Genomic DNA, 21,369 nt, shown 5'->3' with positions numbered 1-21,369 from the left:
TACCAAAAAAAAAACAAAAAAAAACCACCTAACTTAAAGATCTCAAATTCATCAGCTTCCCAGTAACAGACTGGAGAAAAAAGTAAAAGCATTTACTTTATACTAGAACACTACAGGGTAAAATTCTCCCACACCACTCCAGAGCCCCCGTCCCCCTAAAGACTAGCCCAGAGTGCATTTTAGAACCTATAAATTCCTTTCCTCATTGAAAAGATTCTTTTTACAGGCACAGTTAACAAATGCCCATTTGCCAAGTTGCAGCTTTGCTGGTTTGACGTTTCCACAATGTAAGTACACGATCTGGAATCTACTCAAAGGCAGTCAGCTGATACTCGCTGCACACAACAGGACAGAAATGAGGAAAACTAAACTTCGTATTTCTGTAAGACAGCTATCACTACCTTGAAACAACATGAGTACAACTGCAGTCCCCGTCAAAGCAACAAAATTATATCTATTGTTCAAATAGCCCCTATACACACACACACACATTGGCTTTTCTCAGATGAAGTTTTCTCATTCTTGGGATTTTCCTTTTAAAGAGCTTTTTAATCGGTTCACAAAATCAATCCGCAACACGCAGCCGCAGCCAGAGTAACTTTACAAAAGGTCAAAGCGGTGCCTTTCAAGGCTTCCAAAGCCTATTGGCTTCTCGGTTCACAGTAACTCGCTTTCCCCAACCACTCCCCGAACGTTCCAGAGAGAGAAGGACGAGGACCTAACAAAATTTGGTGGACCTTGCTAAAACGCTTTCGCTTTCCAAAAAAACACTCCAAGGGAAATTTAAAAGAAAAACACAACCAAACCCCACGTAACCGCATTTCACCTTCTCCTCTCTCCCCTCTCCCCCTGCCCCCCCCCCCCGCCCCGCGATCCCACATGTTGCTCACCTCCCTCCCAGACAGCCCCGCGAGGCCGCGTCTCCCTCGCAGAGGGCGCCCACCTGATTACCCATTTCCCCGACAGACTCCGCCCCCCGCCCGTCTGCCTCCTTCAGGAGGTCCATATGGGACACTTTCCTTCCCCGCTGGTCATCACGCCGCGCCAGCCAAGTCCCCGGCACCCCACCTTCCCCTCTCCCCCGCCGCCGGCCTCGCCCCCACGGCTCCCCGCAGTGTGGGGGGCGCGCGGAGGGAAGCGGCGGGCCTGCGCGGCCCAGGTGCTGTGTCAGCCTGCCTGCCGGCTCCGCGGCGTGTGGGGCCTGGAAAGTCACATGGCGCTGGGACCCGCAGGCGCCGCCACGCTCCGGAGCTCTTCTCGAGGGGAACAAGAAAACTGAATCCGCTCACCTCCACGAAGAGCAACATATCTTCCTCCACTCGGACCCTCCGCTCGTTCCCGCCGCCGCGACTCCAACTGGCTCACAGGCCCGAGCCCCAATCGCTAGGATAAGGACACTCGCCTTTCCCCTCCACCCGGCAGTGGACCCGGCTCCTCCCCCGCCGTCAGCCGCTGCGGCCTCACCAGCCCGGTCCCGCCTCCCTTGAAACAGCAACTGCTTCCGGCTTCACGAACAAACTACTTCCTGGAGGAGACGGAACCCAAGGCGCGCTCAACTCTGGCACTACCTTCAGGCGGTGTGGAATGTACTATCTGTGGTCTGCAGTAGGGGGTGAGGGCAGATGATCCATAGGAGGCACCATTCTGGGCCACGGGGTAGAAAGAAAATTTCACCGAAGCTTCTTAATCACTTGCCAAGCTACCCCAGTGCTACTAACACTGCGGTTTTCACATTTCACTATCCAGATCTAATTAAAAGCCCATCTTGTACGAAACGAACTAAAACACCTAAGCCTGCTAAACCGTAGTGGCTTACAGGGGGGAAAAATAAAATACTTTTTTTCCCCCTAAGCTACAGGGAAAAAAAAAGCTGAAGTACAACTATTTTTACTTATTACAGCTTCTGTATACAAAATGCTTACTATAGTAAAATGAGTGAAATCATTCTAAAATATTCCCAGTTTAACGCTGAAGTCTAGGACTGCCGAGTTTCCCTGATACACCTTTAAAGAACTTTGCCCTAAACTCGCAGGAAATAGATTATTATGCTACAGCGTTTGAGTTAATGCTTATAGCCTCTTCATTGAGATTGTGCTTTATTTTTTGTTTTGTTTTGTTTTTTGGGTCCAGTCATGGGGCCTGAACTCTGGGCCTGGGCACTGTCCCTCAAGCTCTTCAGCTCAAGGCTAGCGCTCCACCACTTGAGCCACAGCACCACTTCTGGCTTTTTTCCTTTTGCTTATGTGGTGCTGAGGAATCGAACCCAGGGCCTCAGGCATGCAAGGCAAGCGCTCTACCACTGAGCCAACTTCCCAGCCCCTGTGCTTTATTTTTTAAAAATGCATTAAAAATAATATTTAACTATCTGTACGTTTTGCTAGATTTATCCTTCCATTACCCATCCCTTCAGTCCCACTAATATGCTTCTTCAAATATCTTTCTTAATCATGTCGTGATCTCCAACATTTTCTTCCATTATTTTTTTTAATCCCTCTAGACTGAAGGTTTCACTTAAACTAAAACTTTTTAAATCCGATTCTGATTCCATTTGCTTTTAATAACTTAATTTTCTTTGCTTTACCTTAAAGGAAACACCTCAGTTTCTCACTTAAATACCAAATTCCTACCATTCAGTTGCTGATAATGGTAGCTTAACCTTTCTAATTTCATCACCCCTATACTACTTAATCTCGGAGATTAAACTGCATGGCCCCCACCCCATATAAAAACTCTGTGTACTCACCTCCAAAGCCATGACTCAAGATGTCTTCTCTGTCTGTAGTGCCTTCATTTGTCAATCAACCATCTCTCTCCATAAGGTTTTCCCAAAGACTCTGTTTTCCACAAATCTTTTCATGTCCTTTATTAGCCCTTGATTATTCCATCTTAAATTCTTTTTAATTTTTTGTCATTCTTCAGTTTTTCATACGAATCCTACCATAAATTCTTCTCAGATCAGGATAGTGATAACTGCATAACAGTGTCTCAACAAATGCTTATCCAATTAAAAGAGAAGAATTTTAAAACTGGCTTTTAAAAAGCCTTAATTCCCAGTTGATGAGGAATTCCATGCTGCATGGAAAATGGGAGAGGAAGAGAAAAAAATGCTAAATTAGTTTTTGACAAATTTTAAGGTTGCTTTGTCCCTACTAGGGTAAACAACAAAAGAAAGGCTTTTATAATCTAATAGAGTTTATTTTATTTGTTTATTTTGCTGGTCTTGGGCCTTTAACTCAGGGCCTGAGCTCTGTCCCTAAACCTCTCTATGCTCAAAGCTAGAGCTCTACCATTTGAGCCACAGCACCGCTTCCAGCTTTTTCTGTTTATGTGGTACTGAGGAATCAAACCCAGAGCTTCATGCATGCTAGGCAAGCACACTACAACTAAGCCATATTCTTAGCCCTATAACCTAATATTGTTATCCACAAAGTGTTTAAGGAGGTGAATTGATATCAAAGAATGTTAGATAATATTTTAATTAGGCCGGGCACTGGTGGCTCAAGCCTGTAATCCTAGCTACTCAGAAAGCTGAGATCTGAGGATCGCAATTCAAAACCAGCCCAGGCAGGAAAGTCCATGAGACTCTTCTCTACAATAAACCACTAGAAAACCAGAAGTTGCATGGTGGCTCAAGTGGTAGAACACTAGCTTTGAGCTACAGAGCTGAAGGGACAGTGCCCAGGCCCAGAGTTCAAGCCCCACAACCGACAAAAACAAAAAACCCTCAAGACCTATAAAGTGTTACAACATAATTTATAAATACCTACACTTGCAGTACAACTATATAGAGTAGTCGCAGATACATCAAATTCATGATTGTTATTGCTTCTGGAAATGGATAGACAACACAAGGGGAAGTCAACTTTGCCTGTATTAATTTCCTTTATTTAGGGGCTGGGAAGGTGGCTCAATGGTAGAGCGCTTGCCTTGCATGCATGAGGCCCTGGGTTCGATGCCTCAGCCCCACACAAGCAAAAAAAAAAAAAGCTGGAAGTGGTGCTGTGGCTCAAGAGGTAGAGCGCTAGCCTTGAGCTGAAGAGCTGAGGGACAGCTCCCAGGCTCAGAGTTCAGGCCCCACAACCGGACTCCCCCCAAAAAAAATTTCCTTTATTGAAAACATCTGTTCAGGCATGCTGATGCATAGCACTCAGGGAGGCCAGAAAACTTGGAATCAAGACCAGCCTGTGCTATATAGCAAGACCTTGTCTCAAAAAGAAAAATATTGGAAGCAAAAACAGAAAAGAAAAATGAACAAAATATTTGAAACAAGTATGACAAATATGTCAATGTTTGCTCCTTTCAGATGTTGAGCACATAGCGATTTGCTATATATATATATATTTTTTTTTTCTTCTCTCTCTTTTTGTGTGTGCTGGTACTTGGGCTGGAACTCAGGGCCTGAGCAGTGTACTTTAGCTTTTCTGCTCAAGGCTAGCACTCTACTACTTGACTACTTGAGCCACATATCTTAAGTTTCTGCCCAGACTGGCTTCAAACCATGATCCTCAGGTTTCACTTCTTATGTAGCTAGAATTACAGGCATGAGCCATTGGTGTCTGGCTCACTCCTATTTTTAAGTAGAAAGTTAAAAAAATGAGGGGGAGGGGGCTGGGAAGGCTTGCCTTGCATGCCTGAGGCCCTGAGTTCGATTCCTCAGCACCACATAAGCAAAAAGAAAAAAAAGCTGGAAAGTGGCACTGTGGCTCAAGTGGTAGAGTGCTAGCCTTGAGCTGAAGAGCTGAGGGACAGCGCCCAGGCCCAGAGTTCAGGCCCACGACCGCACCCCCCTTCCCCCCCACAAAAGAAGGCTATCCATGAAGCTGTGGAACCAATAAAAACATCTTGTCCTTTAATTGCTCCAGTCTCCTAAATCATTTTTCAATCACATCTGCCCAAATTAGGTAGAAAGCAGCCTGTAGCATTACCTACAACTTTTTTTTTTTTTTTTTTTTTGTCAGTCGTGGGGCCTCAACTCTGGGCCTGGACGCAGTCCCTCAGCTCTTCAGTTCAAGGCTAGTGCTCTATCACTTGAGCCACAGCATCACTTCTGTCTGAGTGGTTTATTGGAGATAAAAGTCTCATGGACTTTCCGGCCTGGGATGGCTTTGAAACTCGATCATCAGATTTCAGCCTTCTGAGTAGCTAGGATTACAGGCATGAGCCACAGAGGCCCAGGACCTACAATGTTTTAAGTACAACTATGTAACTTCAAAGCATTCTACAGTCAGCCAGACTCCTTGAAATACCAAGTGAATGGATAGTGCAGAGTGTAATGTCCAAATATCTTTGAGGTTACTACATGTCTGGGAAAAGTTAAAGGACAACTGGGGAAATTGTAACATAATATTCCATTACAGGTTTACAAATATTTAAGTGAAAGCCCAGGAAGAGAGAAGAAGGAACAATTACATTTGAAACACTGTATCTTGAATAGCTTGGTTTTTAAGTTCATTTAAATAGAGCTACATATATTTTTCTTAGCATTCCTGTTGTCTATGCTTTCCTACCCATCCTCCCTCTTCCACCCATCTACCATTGCACATATGGAATGCCTTGTTCTCTATGTATAATAAGCAATCTGAAAATGTTCAAGTCACAGATAATGTCACAATGGTTCCACTATGACATCACCAGATAAGATTACAATTTGGTTAACAACCTAACTGACAACAGGGCAAGCCAAAAGCTCTGGAAGGCAGGCTCCTAGATTCCTAGTGGACACAAAAAAAGAAGGAAGAGGAGGAGAAGGTGCTGGAGGAGAAGAAGGAGGAGAAATAATAGAAAGTTACCCAAAATTTCAAAATGTTAGCCAAAATACGAAAAAGATTAAACAGTGACTCGGAATCAGAAAATGAAAGCATAATTTCCAAGAAATTGGCTCCAAATGTCCAAGATCCAGTGAGCTCTGAACTGGAAGTTCCATACTCAGTGAAAAATGTCATCAAAAAAATTGAGCAAGCACAGCTCCTTCGAGTCAGAGAGGTAGGTAGTAAGTCATCAGTTTACAGATTACAACATTTTTAGTTTGAACTTTCAATGACTGTGCATGGTTGTTTTGTTTTGTTTTAGAACTCACTTTACTTATTATATTTAACTATATTTAAAGTAACTATCAACTGACTTCAAATGATAATTTTACTTGGTTCTGTATAGCAATTTTACATTTGATATTAATCTCTTCAGAACAAAATTTCAAATTAAGCCTGGTGAAAAGTAAGTCAGGCTGGGTGTTGGTGGCCCTTGCCTATAATCCTAACAACGTAGGAGGCTGAGATCTGAGGGTCAAAGTTCAAAGCCAGTCAGGGCAGGAGAGTCCATGAGACCCATCTCCAATTAACAACCAGAAAACTGGAAGTGGAGCTGTGGCTCAAAGTGGGAGAATGCTAGCCTCAAGTAAAAAGCTCAGGAACAGCATCCAGGCCCTGAGTTCAAGCCCCACAAATGACAAAAAGAAAAGGAAAAAAAGAAAAGGAAATTAAGTTTGGTGTAGTAGTATATGCCTATAATCCTAGCACTCAAAAAGCTGAGACAGCCAGGCACAGTGGCTCACACCTTTAATCCTGGCTCCTCATAAGGCTGAGATTTGAGGATTACCATTCAATTCCAGCCTGTAAGACTCATCTCCAATAAACCTCCAGAAAACAGGAAGTGGTGCTGTGGCTCAAGTGATAGAGCACTAGCCTTGAGCTGAAGAGCTGAGGAACAGTGCCCAGGCCCAGAGTTCGACCCACAACCGACAAAACAACAACAAGAACAACAACAACAACGAAAAAAAAACAAACAGGCAGGAGGAGCTTGAGTTCCAGGTCACCTTGGGCTCCAAAACCAAAGTATGCCCCTCCCTCAATCGAATTAACCACTCCCCCACCAATAAAAGAAAGAAAGAAATTAAAAACTGAGGACAAACACAAGACCCTGGGTTTGATCAACATATTTATATATAGCTACTTTCTCACTCTTCATACAAAATTTTTCCTGTTTCAATTCCCACAACGATAACAAGGTTTGCTTTTTTTTTTTTTTTTTTTTTTTGCCAGTCCTGGGAATTAAACTCAGGCCCTAGGGCTCTGTGTCTGAGCCTCTCAGTGCTCAAGGCTAGGGCTCTTACCACTTGAGCCACAGTGCCACCTCTGGGTTTTTCTGTATATGTGGCACTGAAGAATCAAACTCGCGGGGCTGGAAAGGTGGCCCAGTGGTAGAGCGCTAGCCTTGAGCTGAAGAGCTGAGGAACAGCACCCAGTTCAGGCCCCACAACCAGAAAAAAAAAAAAAAAAAAAAAAATCAAACTCAGGGCTTTATACAGTCTATGCAAGTACTCTACCACTAAGCCACATTCCCAGCCCAAGGTTTTGCTTTTAACCTTCTTACAGATAATAACTAGCATGTAATTAACAGTATTTTTGTTTTTGTTTTTTATTTTGTTTTTTTGCCAGTCCTGGGGATTGAACTCAGGGACTGGGCACTACTATCCCTGAGCTGCTTTTGCTCAAGGCTAACACTCTGCCACTTGAGCCACAGTGCCACTTCTAGCTTCTTTGGTTTTTTTGTTTGTTTATGTGGTACTTAGGAATCGAACCCAGGGCTTCATGCATGCTAGACAAACACTCTACCAGTAATCCACAGTCCTAGCCCAAGTTTGCATTTTTAAAAATCTATTTTTTTGGGGGGGGGAGGTGAGTTGTGGGAGGGAAGGGATGGTAGGGGAAAAACAAAGGAGGAGGCAACAATGCTTGATTGGAAATGTACTTATTACCTTGCTCATGTAACTGTAACCCCTCTGTACAGTATTTTTACTATATAAAACGTACAAAAAATCTTTTTTTAGGGAGAGAGTGAGGGAACAGAAGACAATATATGAAAGGAAATTTATGCATTTCCTGACTCATGCAACTATAATCCCTCTGTACTCACCTTTATAATAATAAAGTAAATTAATTTTAAAAATACAAAAATAGCCGGGCGCTGGTGGCTCACGCCTGTAATCCTAGCTACTCAGGAGGCTGAGATCTGAGGATTGCGGTTCAAAGCCAGCCAGGCAGGAGAGACAGTGAGACTCCTATCTCCAATAAACCACCAGAAAACCGGAAGTGGCGCTGTAGCTCAAGTGGTAGAGCGCTCGCCTTGAGCTGAAGAGCTGAGGGACAGTGCCCAGGCCCAGAGTTCAAGCCCCACGACCAACAAAAAAAAAAAAAAAAAAAAAATAGCCAGGCTCCAGTGGCTCACACCTGTAACCCTAGCTACTCAGGAGGCTGATATCTGAGGATTGCGGTTCAAAGCCAGCCAGGGCAGGAAAGTCTGTGAGACTCTTATCTCCAATAAACCAGGAGCCATAATCCTAGCTACTCAGGAAGCTGAGATCTGAGAATCACAGTTTGAAGCCAGCCAGGGCAGGAAAGTCTGTGAGACTCTTATCTCCTATAAACTACTCAGAAAAAGCTGGAAGTAGTGCTGTGGCTTAAGTGGTAGAGAGCTAGCCTTGAGTACAAAGAGGCTCAGGGACAGCACCCAGTCCCTGAGTTCAAGCCCCAAGACTGGCAATAAATAAATAATTAAAATGTTTGATACATCCTGTCAGTGCCAACAAAACACACACACACACACACACACACACACACACACACACACACCTAAAAGCATTTTCTTTCTAGTACTGCAGTTATATAATTTAAAATAAAATTAAAAATAAAATCTTTTAAAAGTTGTTATTATAAAGGTGATATACAGAGGGGATACAGTTAAATAAGTCAGGTAATGAGGATATTTCTTTTTGGACAATATCACCCCTTCCCTTGCTCTCTTTGTTTTCCCCTTCACCCCCCACCCACAAGTTACATAGTTCATTTTCAGCAGTGTCTAGTGAGTACCATTAAGCTTGCTTTTTTTTTTTTTTTTTTTTTTGAGGTTTATACAAGGGAAAACAGACAGTACTTTCTTGTCTGAGTTCTTTAGTTAGCATTACTGGAGATTCATCCACATCTTTACATGTATGAATAATAGTTCATTCCTTTTTATTGTCGAGTATTTTTCTATTGCATGACATTTGTAATGTTTCTTATTTGGCTTATTACAAATAAAGCTACTGTAGGGCTGGGAAGGTGGCTCAATGGTAGAGTGCTTGCCTGGCATGCATGAGGCTCTGGGTTCGATTCCTCAGTACCACATAAGCAGAAAAGGCTGGAAGTTGAGCTGTGCCTTAAGTGGTAGAGCTGAGGGACAGCGCCCAGGCCCAGAGTTCAGGCCCCGTGACCAACAAGGCTGGGCACAGTGGATCACACCTGTAATCCTAGCTACTCAGGAGGCTGAGATCTGAGAAATCATCGTTCAAAGCCAGCCAGGGCAGGAAAGCCCATGAGACTCTTATCTCAAACCACCAGAAAACTGGAAATGGTGCTGTGGCTAAAGTGGTAGAGTGCTAGACTTGAGCTGAAGAGCTGAGGGACAGCGCCCAGGCCCAGAGTTCAGATCCCAGGACGGACCAAGGGAAAAAAAAAAAAGCTGTTGTAAACATTTGTATACAAGCTAATATATGAACCTATACCTCCATTTATCTTTGGTAAGTAAGTTTAGAATAGCTAGTTGACATGATAGGTAAACATTCAAGTTTCAGTTTTTGTTTTTGTTTTGTTTTTTTGGTCCGGTCCTGGGGCCTGAACTCTAGGCCTGGATGCTGTCCCTCAGCTCTTCAGCTCAAGGCTAGCGCTCTACCACTTGAGCCACCCTCCCTGCCCCTCAAGTTTTAAAACTAACCAACTGCTATCTCCTTTTTCTTTTTCTTTTCTTTTCTTTTCTTTTCTTTTCTTTTTTTTTTTGTTGGTCAAGGGGCTTGAACTCTGGACTTGGGCATTGTCCCTTAGCTCTTCAGCTCAAGGAGAGCACTCTACCATTTGAGCCACAGCACCACTTCTGGTTTTTTGGTGGTTTATTGGAGATAAGAGTCTCACAGACTTTCCTGCCCAAGCTGGCTTTTTTTTTCTTTTCTTTTCTTTCTTCTTTTTTTCTTTTTTTGCCAGTTGTAGGGCCTGAATCTGGGCCTGAGCACTGTCCCTCAGCTCTTCAGCTCAAGGCTAGCGCTCTACCACTTAAGCCACAGCACCACTTCTGGCTTTTTCCACTTATGTGGTGCTGAGGAATCAAACCCAGGGCCTCCTGCATGCAGGCAAGCACTCTACCACTGAGCCACTTTCTTAGCCCTTCCGGGCTGGCTTTGAACAGTAATCCTCAGATCTCAGTCTGCTGAGTAGCTAGAATTACAGGTGTGAGCTACCAGCGCCTGGCTAGAATATTTCCTCTCTTTTCATTTTTTTCCTTCGTTTTCTTTTCTTTTCCTTTCCTTTCCTTTGTTTTTTTTTCTTTTTCTCCTTCTCCCTCACATTCTTCCTCTCCCTCTCTGGTATTTCTTTTTGGTGGTACTAGGACTTGAACTCAGCACCTTAAGTGCTCTGCCACTTAAGCTACTACCAATCCTGTTTGTATTTTGTTTTCAAGATAAAGTCTTGCTAACTTTGCCAACGTTCACTTGGAACAAACAATCCTCCTGGACTTGGCTCCCAGGTTCCTGGGATTGATTAGTGGTGTGCATTGCCTACCAAGTTTTGCTGAGATTTTTTTCATCAGCAATAGATACTGAATTTTATTAAAAGCTTTTATTGCATCTTTTGGGAAAATTGTGTGCTATGCTTCTGTTTGAAGTTGTTAACTCAGTGAATTTCATTGATTTATAAGTTAAATTTCACATCTGGATAAGACCCATTTACCCAGGGCCTTTTGCATGGTAGGCTTTACAAGTGCATGCATCCCCAGGCCTCTGTTTCTTTTTTTTTTTTTCTCCTCCTCTTCCTCTCCACCACCTTCTCCTCCTTTTCTTCCTCTTCTTCTTCCTTTTTTTTTGGGGGGGGGGGAGGTCGTGGGGCTCTTCTTTTGGTGCCAGTCCTGGGGCTTGAACTCAGAGCCTGCTTTTTCTCAAGGATAGCACTCTACAACTTGAGCCACAGTGCCACTTCTGGCTTTTTCTGTTTATGTGGTGCTGAGGAATGGAACCCAGGGCTTCATGCATGTTAGGCAAGCACTCAACCCTAAGTCACATTCCCAGCCTCTTCTCTTTTTTTTTTTTAGGTCCGGTGTTGGGGCCTGAACTCTGGGCCTGGGCGCTGTCCCTCAGCTCTTCAGCTCAAGGCTAGCACTCTACCACTTGAGCCACAGCGCCACTTCCGGCTTTTTTCTTTTTGCTTATGTGGTGCTGAGGAATTGAACCCAGGGCCTCAGGCATGCAAGGCAAGCGCTCTACCACTGAGCCACCTTCCCAGCCCCCTCTTCTCTTTTTTTAAAAAAAAATCTTTTTTTTTTTTTGGCTTGCTTTAGTGTTTTTAAGGTATTGTCTCCCAATTTTGTCCAGGGCCAGCCTCAAACTGCAATCCTCCCTTCTCCCTTTGTTTTACTGACTTCTTTTGGATTAAGTACATTTTTCTGATACCATTTTATCTCATTTACTGCCTTATTAACTATAATTGTTTACCTTTCCAATAGTGTTTGCACATATATATGTAAATTTAGGTTGCTACTATTTACATTCAAATGATATTATACCACTTCATGTACAGTGTATGCTGCCTTTTTTCTCTCTTTGTGATATTTCCATCATAATTCTACATGTAATAGATTCAGTATTTATTACAGTAAACAATGACCTAGCTCAGGGCCTGGGCTCTGTCCTTGAGTTTCTGTGTTCAAGGCTAGTGCCCTACCACTTGAACCACAGCTCCATTTGTTTTTTTGGTAGTTAATGGAGATAAAAGTCTCATGGACTTTCCTACCTGAGCTGGCTTCAAATCTTTTTTTTTTACATGGGCAAGATAATGAGTACATTTCTTATCAAGCATTGCAGCCTCCTTTGTTTCCCCTTCCCATCCCTTCCCATCCTCCCCCTCCCCCCACCACCAAAGTTGTAAAGTTCGTTTTCGACATAAGGACTTGTACATCTCATTGTTGCAATGGGTCCACCTCTATCCCTATTTAAACGATTTGTTTTTCCCCTTCCCCTCCACAAATTGTACCACCATCAAATACAGTGAAAGCAGGGGTTATACCGTTGGGGAGGGACATACAAAGCAACAAAGAAATAATCTTATAAATGTGTTAGAAACAATCGCATGAAAGAAAAAAAAAACATTTGTATACATATCTTAGGGTTCATTTCCCTAACATCAACTTATCTGACATTTTCTGCTTATATTGCAAATAAGGCTTCAAATCTTGATCCTCAGATTCCAACCTTCTAAGCAGCTAGGATTACAGGTGTGAGCCACTGGTGCCCAGGGTGGTTTTAAGTTTTTAAATGTTATAAATATGTAGAAAATAAAATTTATTATTTTAAATATTTTAAAGTTATTTTCTATAGTAGTAGAGTTTGAACTCAAAACCTCCAACTTGTTAAGCAGGCATTTCACCACTTGAATCAGCATTCCATCCTTTTTTACTTGTTATTTTTTGGATAGGATCTCATCTTTTTCCCAAGGCTAGACTGGAACAGAATACCCCTACTTATACCTCCCATATGGCTGAGATCACAGGCATGAACCATTATGCCCAGTTAATTGTTGAGGTAGAGTTATGCAAACTTTCTGCCTGCACTGGCCTCAAAATATAATCTCTGTTTCCTGAGTAGCTGTGCTTAACTCATTTTAAACATTTTTGAAATTTATTTAATATTTTTATTAGCCTCCATTAGTTTTACAAGGAGGAATTCATGTGTACAATGTATTCCAGCCAACTTTATCTCTTCTCATTCATTACTTTCCCTTATCCCACTCACCACTTTAAAACAATTTCACTTAGTTTTTTTTTTTTTTTTTTAGTGGGGGGGGGGTCTGGTCATGGGGCCTGAACTCTGGACCTGGGCGCTGTCCCTCAGCTCTTCAGCTCAAGGCTAGTGCTCTACCACTTGAGCCACAGCGCCACTTCCGGCTTTTTTCTTTTTGCTTATGTGGTGCTGAGGAATTGAACCCAGGGCCTCAGGCATGCAAGGCAAGTGCTCTACCACTGAGCCAACTTCCCAGCCCCTCACTTAGTTTTATTGTTCTACTTCTATCCATGTTAACAAACTACTTGAACCATCTTCATCCTCGTTCACTTTCATTGCTAGCTCTCCCTGTCCCTGCTGATACTTACCAGCAGGTAGAGCCTGTTTTATTTTCCTGTCATTCTTTTTTTATTTTTTGTTGATCATGGGGCTTGAACTCTGGGCTTGGACACTGTCCCTTAGCTCTTCAACTCAAGGCTAGCACTCTACCACTTGAGCCACAGCACCATTTCTGGCTTTTTCTGTTTATGTGATGCTGAGGAATTGAATCCAGGGCCTCATGCATGCAAGACAAGCACTCTACCACTGATCTATCTTCCCAGCCCTTTTTTTTTTTCTTTTTTAAGAGTACATTAATTGAACCAAGGGGTTTCACCACTTTAGACATACTTAATGGCATAATTAATTCATACTAAATTCATTTATAATGTTGTATAACAATCACCAGTCTCTCTTTTCTTTTTGTTTCTTTTGTGCCAGGTCAAGGACTATTCCTAAGCTTTTATGCATAAGGCTAGCACTCTATCACTTGGGCCACAGCTCTATTTCTGACTTTCTTTTTTTCCAGTCCTGGGGTTTGAACTTAGGGCCTGGAAACTGTCCCTGAGCTGCTTTTGCTCAAGGCTAGCACTCTACCACTTAAGCCACAATGCCAGTTAATGCCTTTTCTGTTTATGTGATACTGAGGAATTGAACCCAGGGCTTCATGCATGGTAAACAAGCAGTCTACCACTAAGCCCACATTCCCAGCCCACTTTTTTTTGGTGGTTAATTGATAGTAAAAGTCTCATGGACTTTCTTGCCTGGGCTGGTTTTGAACCATGATCCTCAGATTTCTCAGTTTCCTGAGTAGCTAGGATTACAGGCATAAGCCTTGGCACCTAGCACCATGTTTTTCAGAGCTGTATACTCATTACTCAGTAACTCCATTGTTAGTGTCTCCCCAACTCTCCCTATCTATTCTATGGATGAATTTGACTATTATAGGTTCCTCATGTAAGCAGACTCATATAATTATTCATTTTATGAACTTGACTCATTTCACTTAGAATAATTGAGCATTCATCTACATTGTAACATCAGAATTTCATTCTTTGTAGTGTTTTTCTATTGTTTTGTAATACTTCTGACTTTACACTTTTTTTTGTCAGTCATAGGGCCTGAACTCTGGGTCTGGGTGTTGTCCCTCAGCTCTTAAGCTCAAGGCTAGCGCTCTACCACTTGAGCCACAGCACCACTTCTGGTTTTCTGGTAGTTAACTGGAGATAAGAGTTTCACGGACTTTCTGCCAGGGCTGGCTTTGAACAGTGATCCTCAGATCTCAGCCTCCTGAGTAGCTAGGATTACAGGCGTAAGCTACAGGCACCCAGCCTCAGGTTTATTTTTTTAAACCATGGTAAGATGTACATAACAGGCTGGTAATATGGCTTAGTCATAGAGTGCTTGCCTAGCATGAAGCCCTGGGTTCAATTCTTCAGTACCACATACACAGAAAAAGCCAGAAGTACTGCTGTGGCTCAAGTGGTGGAGTATTAGCCTTGAGCAAAAGAAGCTCAGGGACAGTGCCCAGACACTGGACCCAGGACTGGCAAAAAAAAAAAAAAAAAAAAAAGTACATTGCACAAAATTTCTATTTAAGCCAGTTTATTTTTATTTTATTTTGATCCAGTTGTGGGCCTGAACTCTGGGCCTGGGTGCTGTCCCTCAGCTCTTCAGCTCAAGGCTAGTGCTCTACCACTTGAGCCCACAGCGCCACTTCAGGCTTTTTTTTTTCTGCTTATGTGGTGCTGAGGAATCGAACCCAGGGCCTCATGCATGCAAGGCAAGCGCTTTACCACTGAGCCACCTTCCCAGCCCCAGTTTATTTTATTTTTACTCGTGGTACTGGAGTTTAAACGTAGGGTCTTATGCTGACTAGGCAGGAACTCTACTGCTTGAGCCATATCCCCAGTCTCATTTGAGCCTTTTTTTTTTGTTCAGTTGTGGGGCTGGAATTCGGGGTTTGAGTGCTGTCTCTGAGTTTTTTCACTCATAGCACTCTATCACTTTGAGCTACATCTCCACTTCTGGCTTTTTCAGTGATTAACTGGAAAAAAAAAATTGCTGCCCTGGCTGGATTTGAACTGTGATTCTCAGAGCTCAACCTCTTGAGTAGCTAGGATTTGGGGTATGAGCCAGTGGGCCTCGATGTCCTTTTTGTTGTTGTTGTTGTTGGTCGTGGGGCCTGAACTCGGCCTGGGCGCTGTCCCTGAGCTCTATAGCTCAAGGCTAGTGCTCTACCACTTGAGCTACAGCACCACTTCCATTGTTTTTCTGCTTATGTAGTGCTGAGGAATCAAACCTAGGGCCTCATGCATGCAAGGCAAGCACTTTGCCACTGAGCCACCTTCCTAGCCCCATCGACATCCATTTTTAATTGTACAGCTCATTGGTGTTATGTACATTCATATATAAAAACATGCTTCTGTTTTTGTTTTTTTTTGGTCATGGGGGGTGCACTCTGCGCCTGGGTGCTGTCCCTCAGCTCTTTAGTTCAAGGCTAGGGCTCTACCACTTGAGCCACAGCACCACTTCCAGCTTTCTGGTAGTTAAGTGGAGGTAAGAGTCTCATGAACTTTCCTGCCTGGGCTGGCTTTGAACTGTGATCCTCAAATCTCAGCCTCCTGAATAGCTAGGATTACAGGCATGAGCCCCAGCACCCGACCATGCTTCTGTATTAAAAGTATCCATTAAACACGTCTCCACATTTTCTCTTTCTCCTTGTCCTTAAATAATTTGATTCTGTTTCTAGTTCTACAAATTTGTCTAGTCTTGGTACTATAAGTGAAACCATGAAGTCCTTTTGTGACTGGTTTATTTCATGTTGCATGTCTTCAAGTTTCATCAGAGTTTCAAAATATCAAGATTTCTGCCCTTCTTCAGGCTAAATAGTATTTCATTATATGTATATCCACATTTGTTTATTCATTCATCCATGGATGAACACTCAGGTTGCTTCTACCTCTTGTGAATAATGCTGCTATAAATATGGGCATACAAATACATTTCAAGGGGCTGGGAAGATGGCTCAGTGGTAGAGTGCTTGCCTTGCATGCTTGAGGCCCTGGGTTCGATTCCTCAGCACCACATAAGCAAGAAGAAAAAAGCCAGAAGTGGCGCTGTGGCTCAAGTGGTAGAGTGCTAGCCTTGAGCTGAAGAGCTGAGGGATAGCACCCGGGCCCAGAGTTCAGGCCCCATGACCGGACCCCCCCCCAAAAAAAAAATACATTTCAAGCCCTTGGTTTCAATTCAGTTTTTCATGTTCCCAAATAGGAATTGCTAGTACTGGTGTTTGAACCCAGGGCTTTGAGCTTTCTACGCAAGTACTCTACCACTTGAGCTGTGTTCCAAGTTCTGTTTAATTTTTTGATGAAGTATACTCTTCTTTTTTTCTATTTCTTTCCTTTGCTGTTCCTTCTCCCCTACCCTCCTTTCCTTCCCCTTCCTCCTTTTCTCCCTTCCTACTTTCCTTCCTTCCTTCCTTCCATTAAGACAAGGTCTCACTATATAGCCCAGACTGGACTCAAATTGGCAGCAGCCCTCTTTCCTCAGATTACTCAGATTACAGGTGTACACACTAAGCCTGGTGCAGCCAGATTATTTCTGTAGAGGCTGCAATGGTTTCATCAGCAGTGTACAAAGATTTCAATTTTCCACATTTTCAAACTAGAGGATCTGTCATCCTCTAGTCTGTTATCCTGAGACAGAATCTTGCTATAGTCTAAGATGGCTTAGAACATTTGATTGCCTTGACTCCACCTCAAGTGTTGAGATTACAGGTATGTCTCATTGGAACAGTAATTTTTTTTTTACTTCTGTAATGTTTTGTTTTATTGCTTTTTTTGTTTTGTTGATCATGGGGCCTGAGCTCGGGCCTGGGTGCTGTCCCTCAGCTCTTCAGTTCAAGGCTAGCACTCTACCACTTGAGCCACACTGCCCAGCTTCCGGCTTTTTCTGCTTATGTGGTGCTGAGGAATCGAACCCAGGGCCTCATGCATGCAAGGCAAGCACCTACCACTGAGCCACCTTCCCAGCCCCTGTTGCTTTTTTTGAGACTGAGTCTTACTAAAGAGCCCAGATTGAGCTTGAACTCAATATTTTGCCTCAGCCTCCCAAGTGGTTTAGATATCAGGCATGTGTCACCAAGACCTATTCTGTAATAATTTGTGTTGTTGAGCATCATTTTATGTGTTTAGCAGCTATGTATATATATATCTCCTTTGCAGAAATCTCTCCCCTCAAGTCCTTTGTCTGTTTTTGAATCAGGGTTGTTGATGCTGTTGTCAAGTTGTTTGTGTTCTTTAGCCGAGTGTTGTGGTTCAGGCCTATAATCCTTGCTATTTGGGAAGCTGAGATTGGGAAGATCATGGTTTGGAGCTAGGCTAGGCAGATTACATCCCTCTGACTTTTTTGTTGTTGTTGCTTTGGTGCATTTTTCCAGTACTGAGCTTTGACCTCAGGGCCTTAAAACTTGCTAGACAGGCACACTCTTCTATAAGATTCCATTTCAATGGAAGAAGCTGGATGTGGCTGCATATACAATTGTATGCCATCCAGCTATAGTATGAAGTGCACAATAGGAGAATCACAGTCAAGACACAGGCCCAAGCAAAAAGTGAAAACCTAAATTTGAAATGAGGGGTAAAAAAAAAAGTGAAACCTTATCTCAAAATAACCAGTGTTAAAAGAAAACTAAAGGGGGGATAGAGGTGTGGCTCTTTGGTAGAATGCCTGCTTGGTAAGCACAAGGCCCTGAGTTAAAACACTAGTACTATGAAAATAAAGTTTTTTATATATTGTATATGCTAATCCCTTAAAAGACATGATCTTTACTTTTTTTATTCTGTGTGTTACCTATCTGTTGATAGTTGTGACAGTTTTTTTTTTGGCGGCTGTTGTTGTTTTTGGTCATTGGGCTTGAACTCTGGACATGGGTGCTGTCTCTCAGCTCTTCAGCTCAAGGCAAATGCTCTATCTCTTAAGCCACTGCACCACTTTGGGCTTTCTGGTTGTTAATTGGAGGCAAGAGTCTCGGGGACTTTCCTTGCCCAGGCTTGCTTTGAACCTCGATCCTCAGATCTCAGCCTCCTGAGTAGTTAGGGTTACAGGCATGAGCCACCAGTGCCCAGCTAATGACAGCTAATTTTATGTCAACTTGTGTAAGCCATAAAATATCCAGATAGTTAGTCTTAAATTAGTAAGTAATTAGTTTAAATTAAATTAGTAAGTAATTAAAATGTTTCTGGATGAAACTAACATTTTGAATCAATAGTCTTGGTGAAGAAAATTGTCCTCCTTAACAATAGGTGGGTCTTGCACAATCAGTTGAAGTTCTGACTAGAATAAAAAGGCTGAATAAGAAGGAACAGCTCGGGGCTGGGAAGGTGGCTCAGTGGTAGAGTACTTGCCTTGCATGCATGAGGCCGTGGGTTCGATTCCTCAGCACCACATAAGCAGAAAAAGCCAGAAATGGCACTTTGGCTCAAGTGGTAGCATGCTAGCCTTGAGCTGAAGAGCTGAGGGACAGTGCCCAGGCCCAGAGTTCAGGCCCACGACCGACCAAAAAAAAGAAGGAACAGCTCCTACCTGACAGCCTTGCGCTTGGGACATCAGTATTTCCCTCTCCATTTAGATTAAAACAGAAACTTTGGCTCTTCTTGGGTCTTGAGCCTGCCAGTTTTCAAGCTAGAGGTTAACTGATAGACTTTCCTGATTTTGAGGTGAATTTGGACTGAAACTGCTCTATGGCTTTCCAGACTTTAAAATATACATATTTTTCTCTTTTACTTTATTTTTTGTTTATGTGGCACTAAGAAATCAAACCCAGGGCTTCATACCTGGTAGGCAATCACTTTACCACTTTACCACCTTCCCAGTCTTCAGACTCTTTAAAAAAAAGATTTTCAGGGCTGGGAAGGTAGTTCAGTGGTGGAATGCTCACCTAGCATGCATGTATGAGGCCCTGGGTTCGATTCCTCAGCACTGCATAAATAGAAAAAGCTGGAAGTGGGGCTGTGGCTCAAGTGGTAGAGCACTAGCCTTGAGCTGAAGAGCTGAGGGACAGTGCCCAGGCCCAGAGTTTAAGCCCTATAACCAATATATATATATATATATAAAACCTTGAAACCAAGTGACAATGGATCATGTCGATAATAATTCTAGCTACTTAAGAGGCTGAGAGAAGAAGGATGAAGTTTCAAGGCTTCTCTGAGAAAGAAAAGTTTGTGATATTATCTTGAAAATAACCTGCCAAAAATAAGGTTGGATGTATAACTCAAGTAGCAAAGCCACTAATCTAGCAAGTGCAAAGTAGCCCAGTACCATTAAAAACAATTTTTTTTAGAAGAGGGCGCCACATGAGTGCACACCTGCTCTCTGCTCTCACAGGACTGCTTTGCAAGTCATTCTCCAGGATTCCTTTCACTGTGTTGACTAGCCTAGGTATTCAAGAGTGTGCTGCAACCATGACCCAGGTGTCTGGCAATTGCTTGTACTGATGACAGATCATGATGGTGTTTTTTGCAAGAATGAAGGATTCAAGAGTTATGGGGTCATAGAGGCTTCTACCCAGACTTCAAAGAAAATTCTGAGAGATGAGACAATGTGTAGCAAAGTGAGGATCCCTGAAGAGAGCTCTTTCACTTTTGAGAAAAGAAGTCAAAAAGATGCAATGGATGCCTCCAGGAAGCTGGAGATGCTAGGAATGTAGAACATCTGCCTAGTCAAGCTGGGGGCAGTGGGAATGTGAGAATGTGGGCATCAGTCTGCAAGACTATAGGGATGGTAGTTCACAAGGCTCTGGAGGTCACATCATGCTTCAGGTTTTCAGGATGCTGGACATGGAGCTCTAGCAGTTAATGTTCACCCAGGTTAAGTTTCAATCTTGATTTGGTCCCATCCTTCCTTGCTATTTTTCAGTACCTCCCTTTTGTAGAGGAGATGTTTATTCTGCACCATTTATATATTGGATGTATATGCCTTTCTTTTTTATTTCACAGGCTCACAGATAAAGAGTTTGTCACGAGTCTCAGAAAAGATGTTGGACTTGAAGAGCAATGTTAGAAGTTTTGGAAGTGGAGCTGTGGCTCCAGTGGTAGAGGCTAGCCTCGGGACAGTGCTTAGGTGCTGTGTTCATGCCACAGTATAGAAACAAAACAACAAATATCCAAAATACCAAAACAACAACAAAAACAAAAACAAAACCCCCACAACAATTAAAAGAAGTATTAAGATTATGGTGATCCTTGGAGATTAAGTAAATGCATTCTCCATTATGAAATGTCTATGAGCCCTTTGATGACCAAGGATATAACTTTATTTTTCTGGTCCTGGGGCTTGAACTCAGGGCCTTGGCACTGTCCCTGAGCCTCTTTGCGCTCAAGGCTAGCATTCTACCACTTGAGCCACAGCACCACTTCCTTTTTTTTCTTAGTTTATTAGAGATAAGAATCTCACAAAGTTTCCTGCTGGTGCTGTCTTCAAACTGTTATTCTCAGATCTCAGCCTCCTGAGTAGTTAGGTTTACAAGTGTGAGCCGCCTCCCCCCCACCACTGCACCTCCCCCCCTCCCCCCCCCCCCCCCCCCCCCCGGCTCAGGGATAGAATTTTATGGTTTGAATATGAAATTTCCCTGCAGGCTCATAAGCTGAATGCTTGGTCCCAGCTGGTTACACTATACTGGGATTGGAGACTTTAGGAGTTGGCATCTAATTGGAGGAAGTAGGTCACTAGGGTTGGGCAGTATGCCTTTGAAGATCATACCTGATCTCTGGTTCTCTCCTTTCTAAGTTTTCTGTCCTCCCTAAATGAAGTAGCTGCTGCTTTTTGCTCCCAATACCATGATGCTCTCCTCACTTCCAGGTCTAGAATCAGTGGAGCCAAGAACCATAGATTGAAGCCTCTGAAACTATGAGTCACAACAAATCTTTATCAATTGCTGGCGGCTCATGCCTGTAATCCTAGCTAATAAAGAGGCTGAGATCTCTGGGGCTGGGAAGGTAGCTCAGTGGTAGAATGCTTGCCTTGCATGCATAAGGCCCTGGGTTCGATTCCTCAGCACCACATAAGCAGAAAAAGCCGGAAGTGGCGCTATGGCTTAAGTGGTAGAGTGCTAGCCTTGAGCTGAAGAACTGAGGGACAGCGCCCAGGCCCAGAGTTCAGGCCCCATGACCAGCCAAAAAAACAAAAGAAAAAAGAAAAAGAAAAGAAAAAAGAGGCTGAGATCTAATGGTCAATACTTGAAACCAGCAGCCCAG

At 43.1% G+C, this 21,369-nt stretch overlaps 1 protein-coding gene across 5 annotated transcripts in view; it reads right to left on the bottom strand.

The window, feature by feature from the left end:
- Larp4 (La ribonucleoprotein 4) overlaps positions 1-21,369 on the bottom strand; it is a 174,167-nt gene that overhangs the window by 58,242 nt on the left and 94,556 nt on the right. For 4 of the 5 annotated variants that reach the window (XM_070040921.1, XM_070040925.1, XM_070040932.1 and 1 more), the window contains exon 1: positions 1,290-1,457. In XM_070040921.1, the coding sequence (XP_069897022.1) occupies positions 1,290-1,307 (18 nt within the window). In that variant the 5' untranslated portion in view covers positions 1,308-1,457. Of the gene's footprint in view, positions 1-1,289; positions 1,458-2,743; positions 3,073-21,369 lie in introns of those variants that run through there. The other variant, XM_070040924.1, reaches the window with a different exon arrangement.

Source organism: Dipodomys merriami, unplaced genomic scaffold, assembly GCF_024711535.1.
Source record: "Dipodomys merriami isolate MVZ:Mamm:240054 unplaced genomic scaffold, mDipMer1.0.p SCAF_10, whole genome shotgun sequence".
NCBI lineage: Eukaryota > Metazoa > Chordata > Mammalia > Rodentia > Heteromyidae > Dipodomys > Dipodomys merriami.
This window is presented reverse-complemented; position numbering and strand designations above follow the sequence as displayed.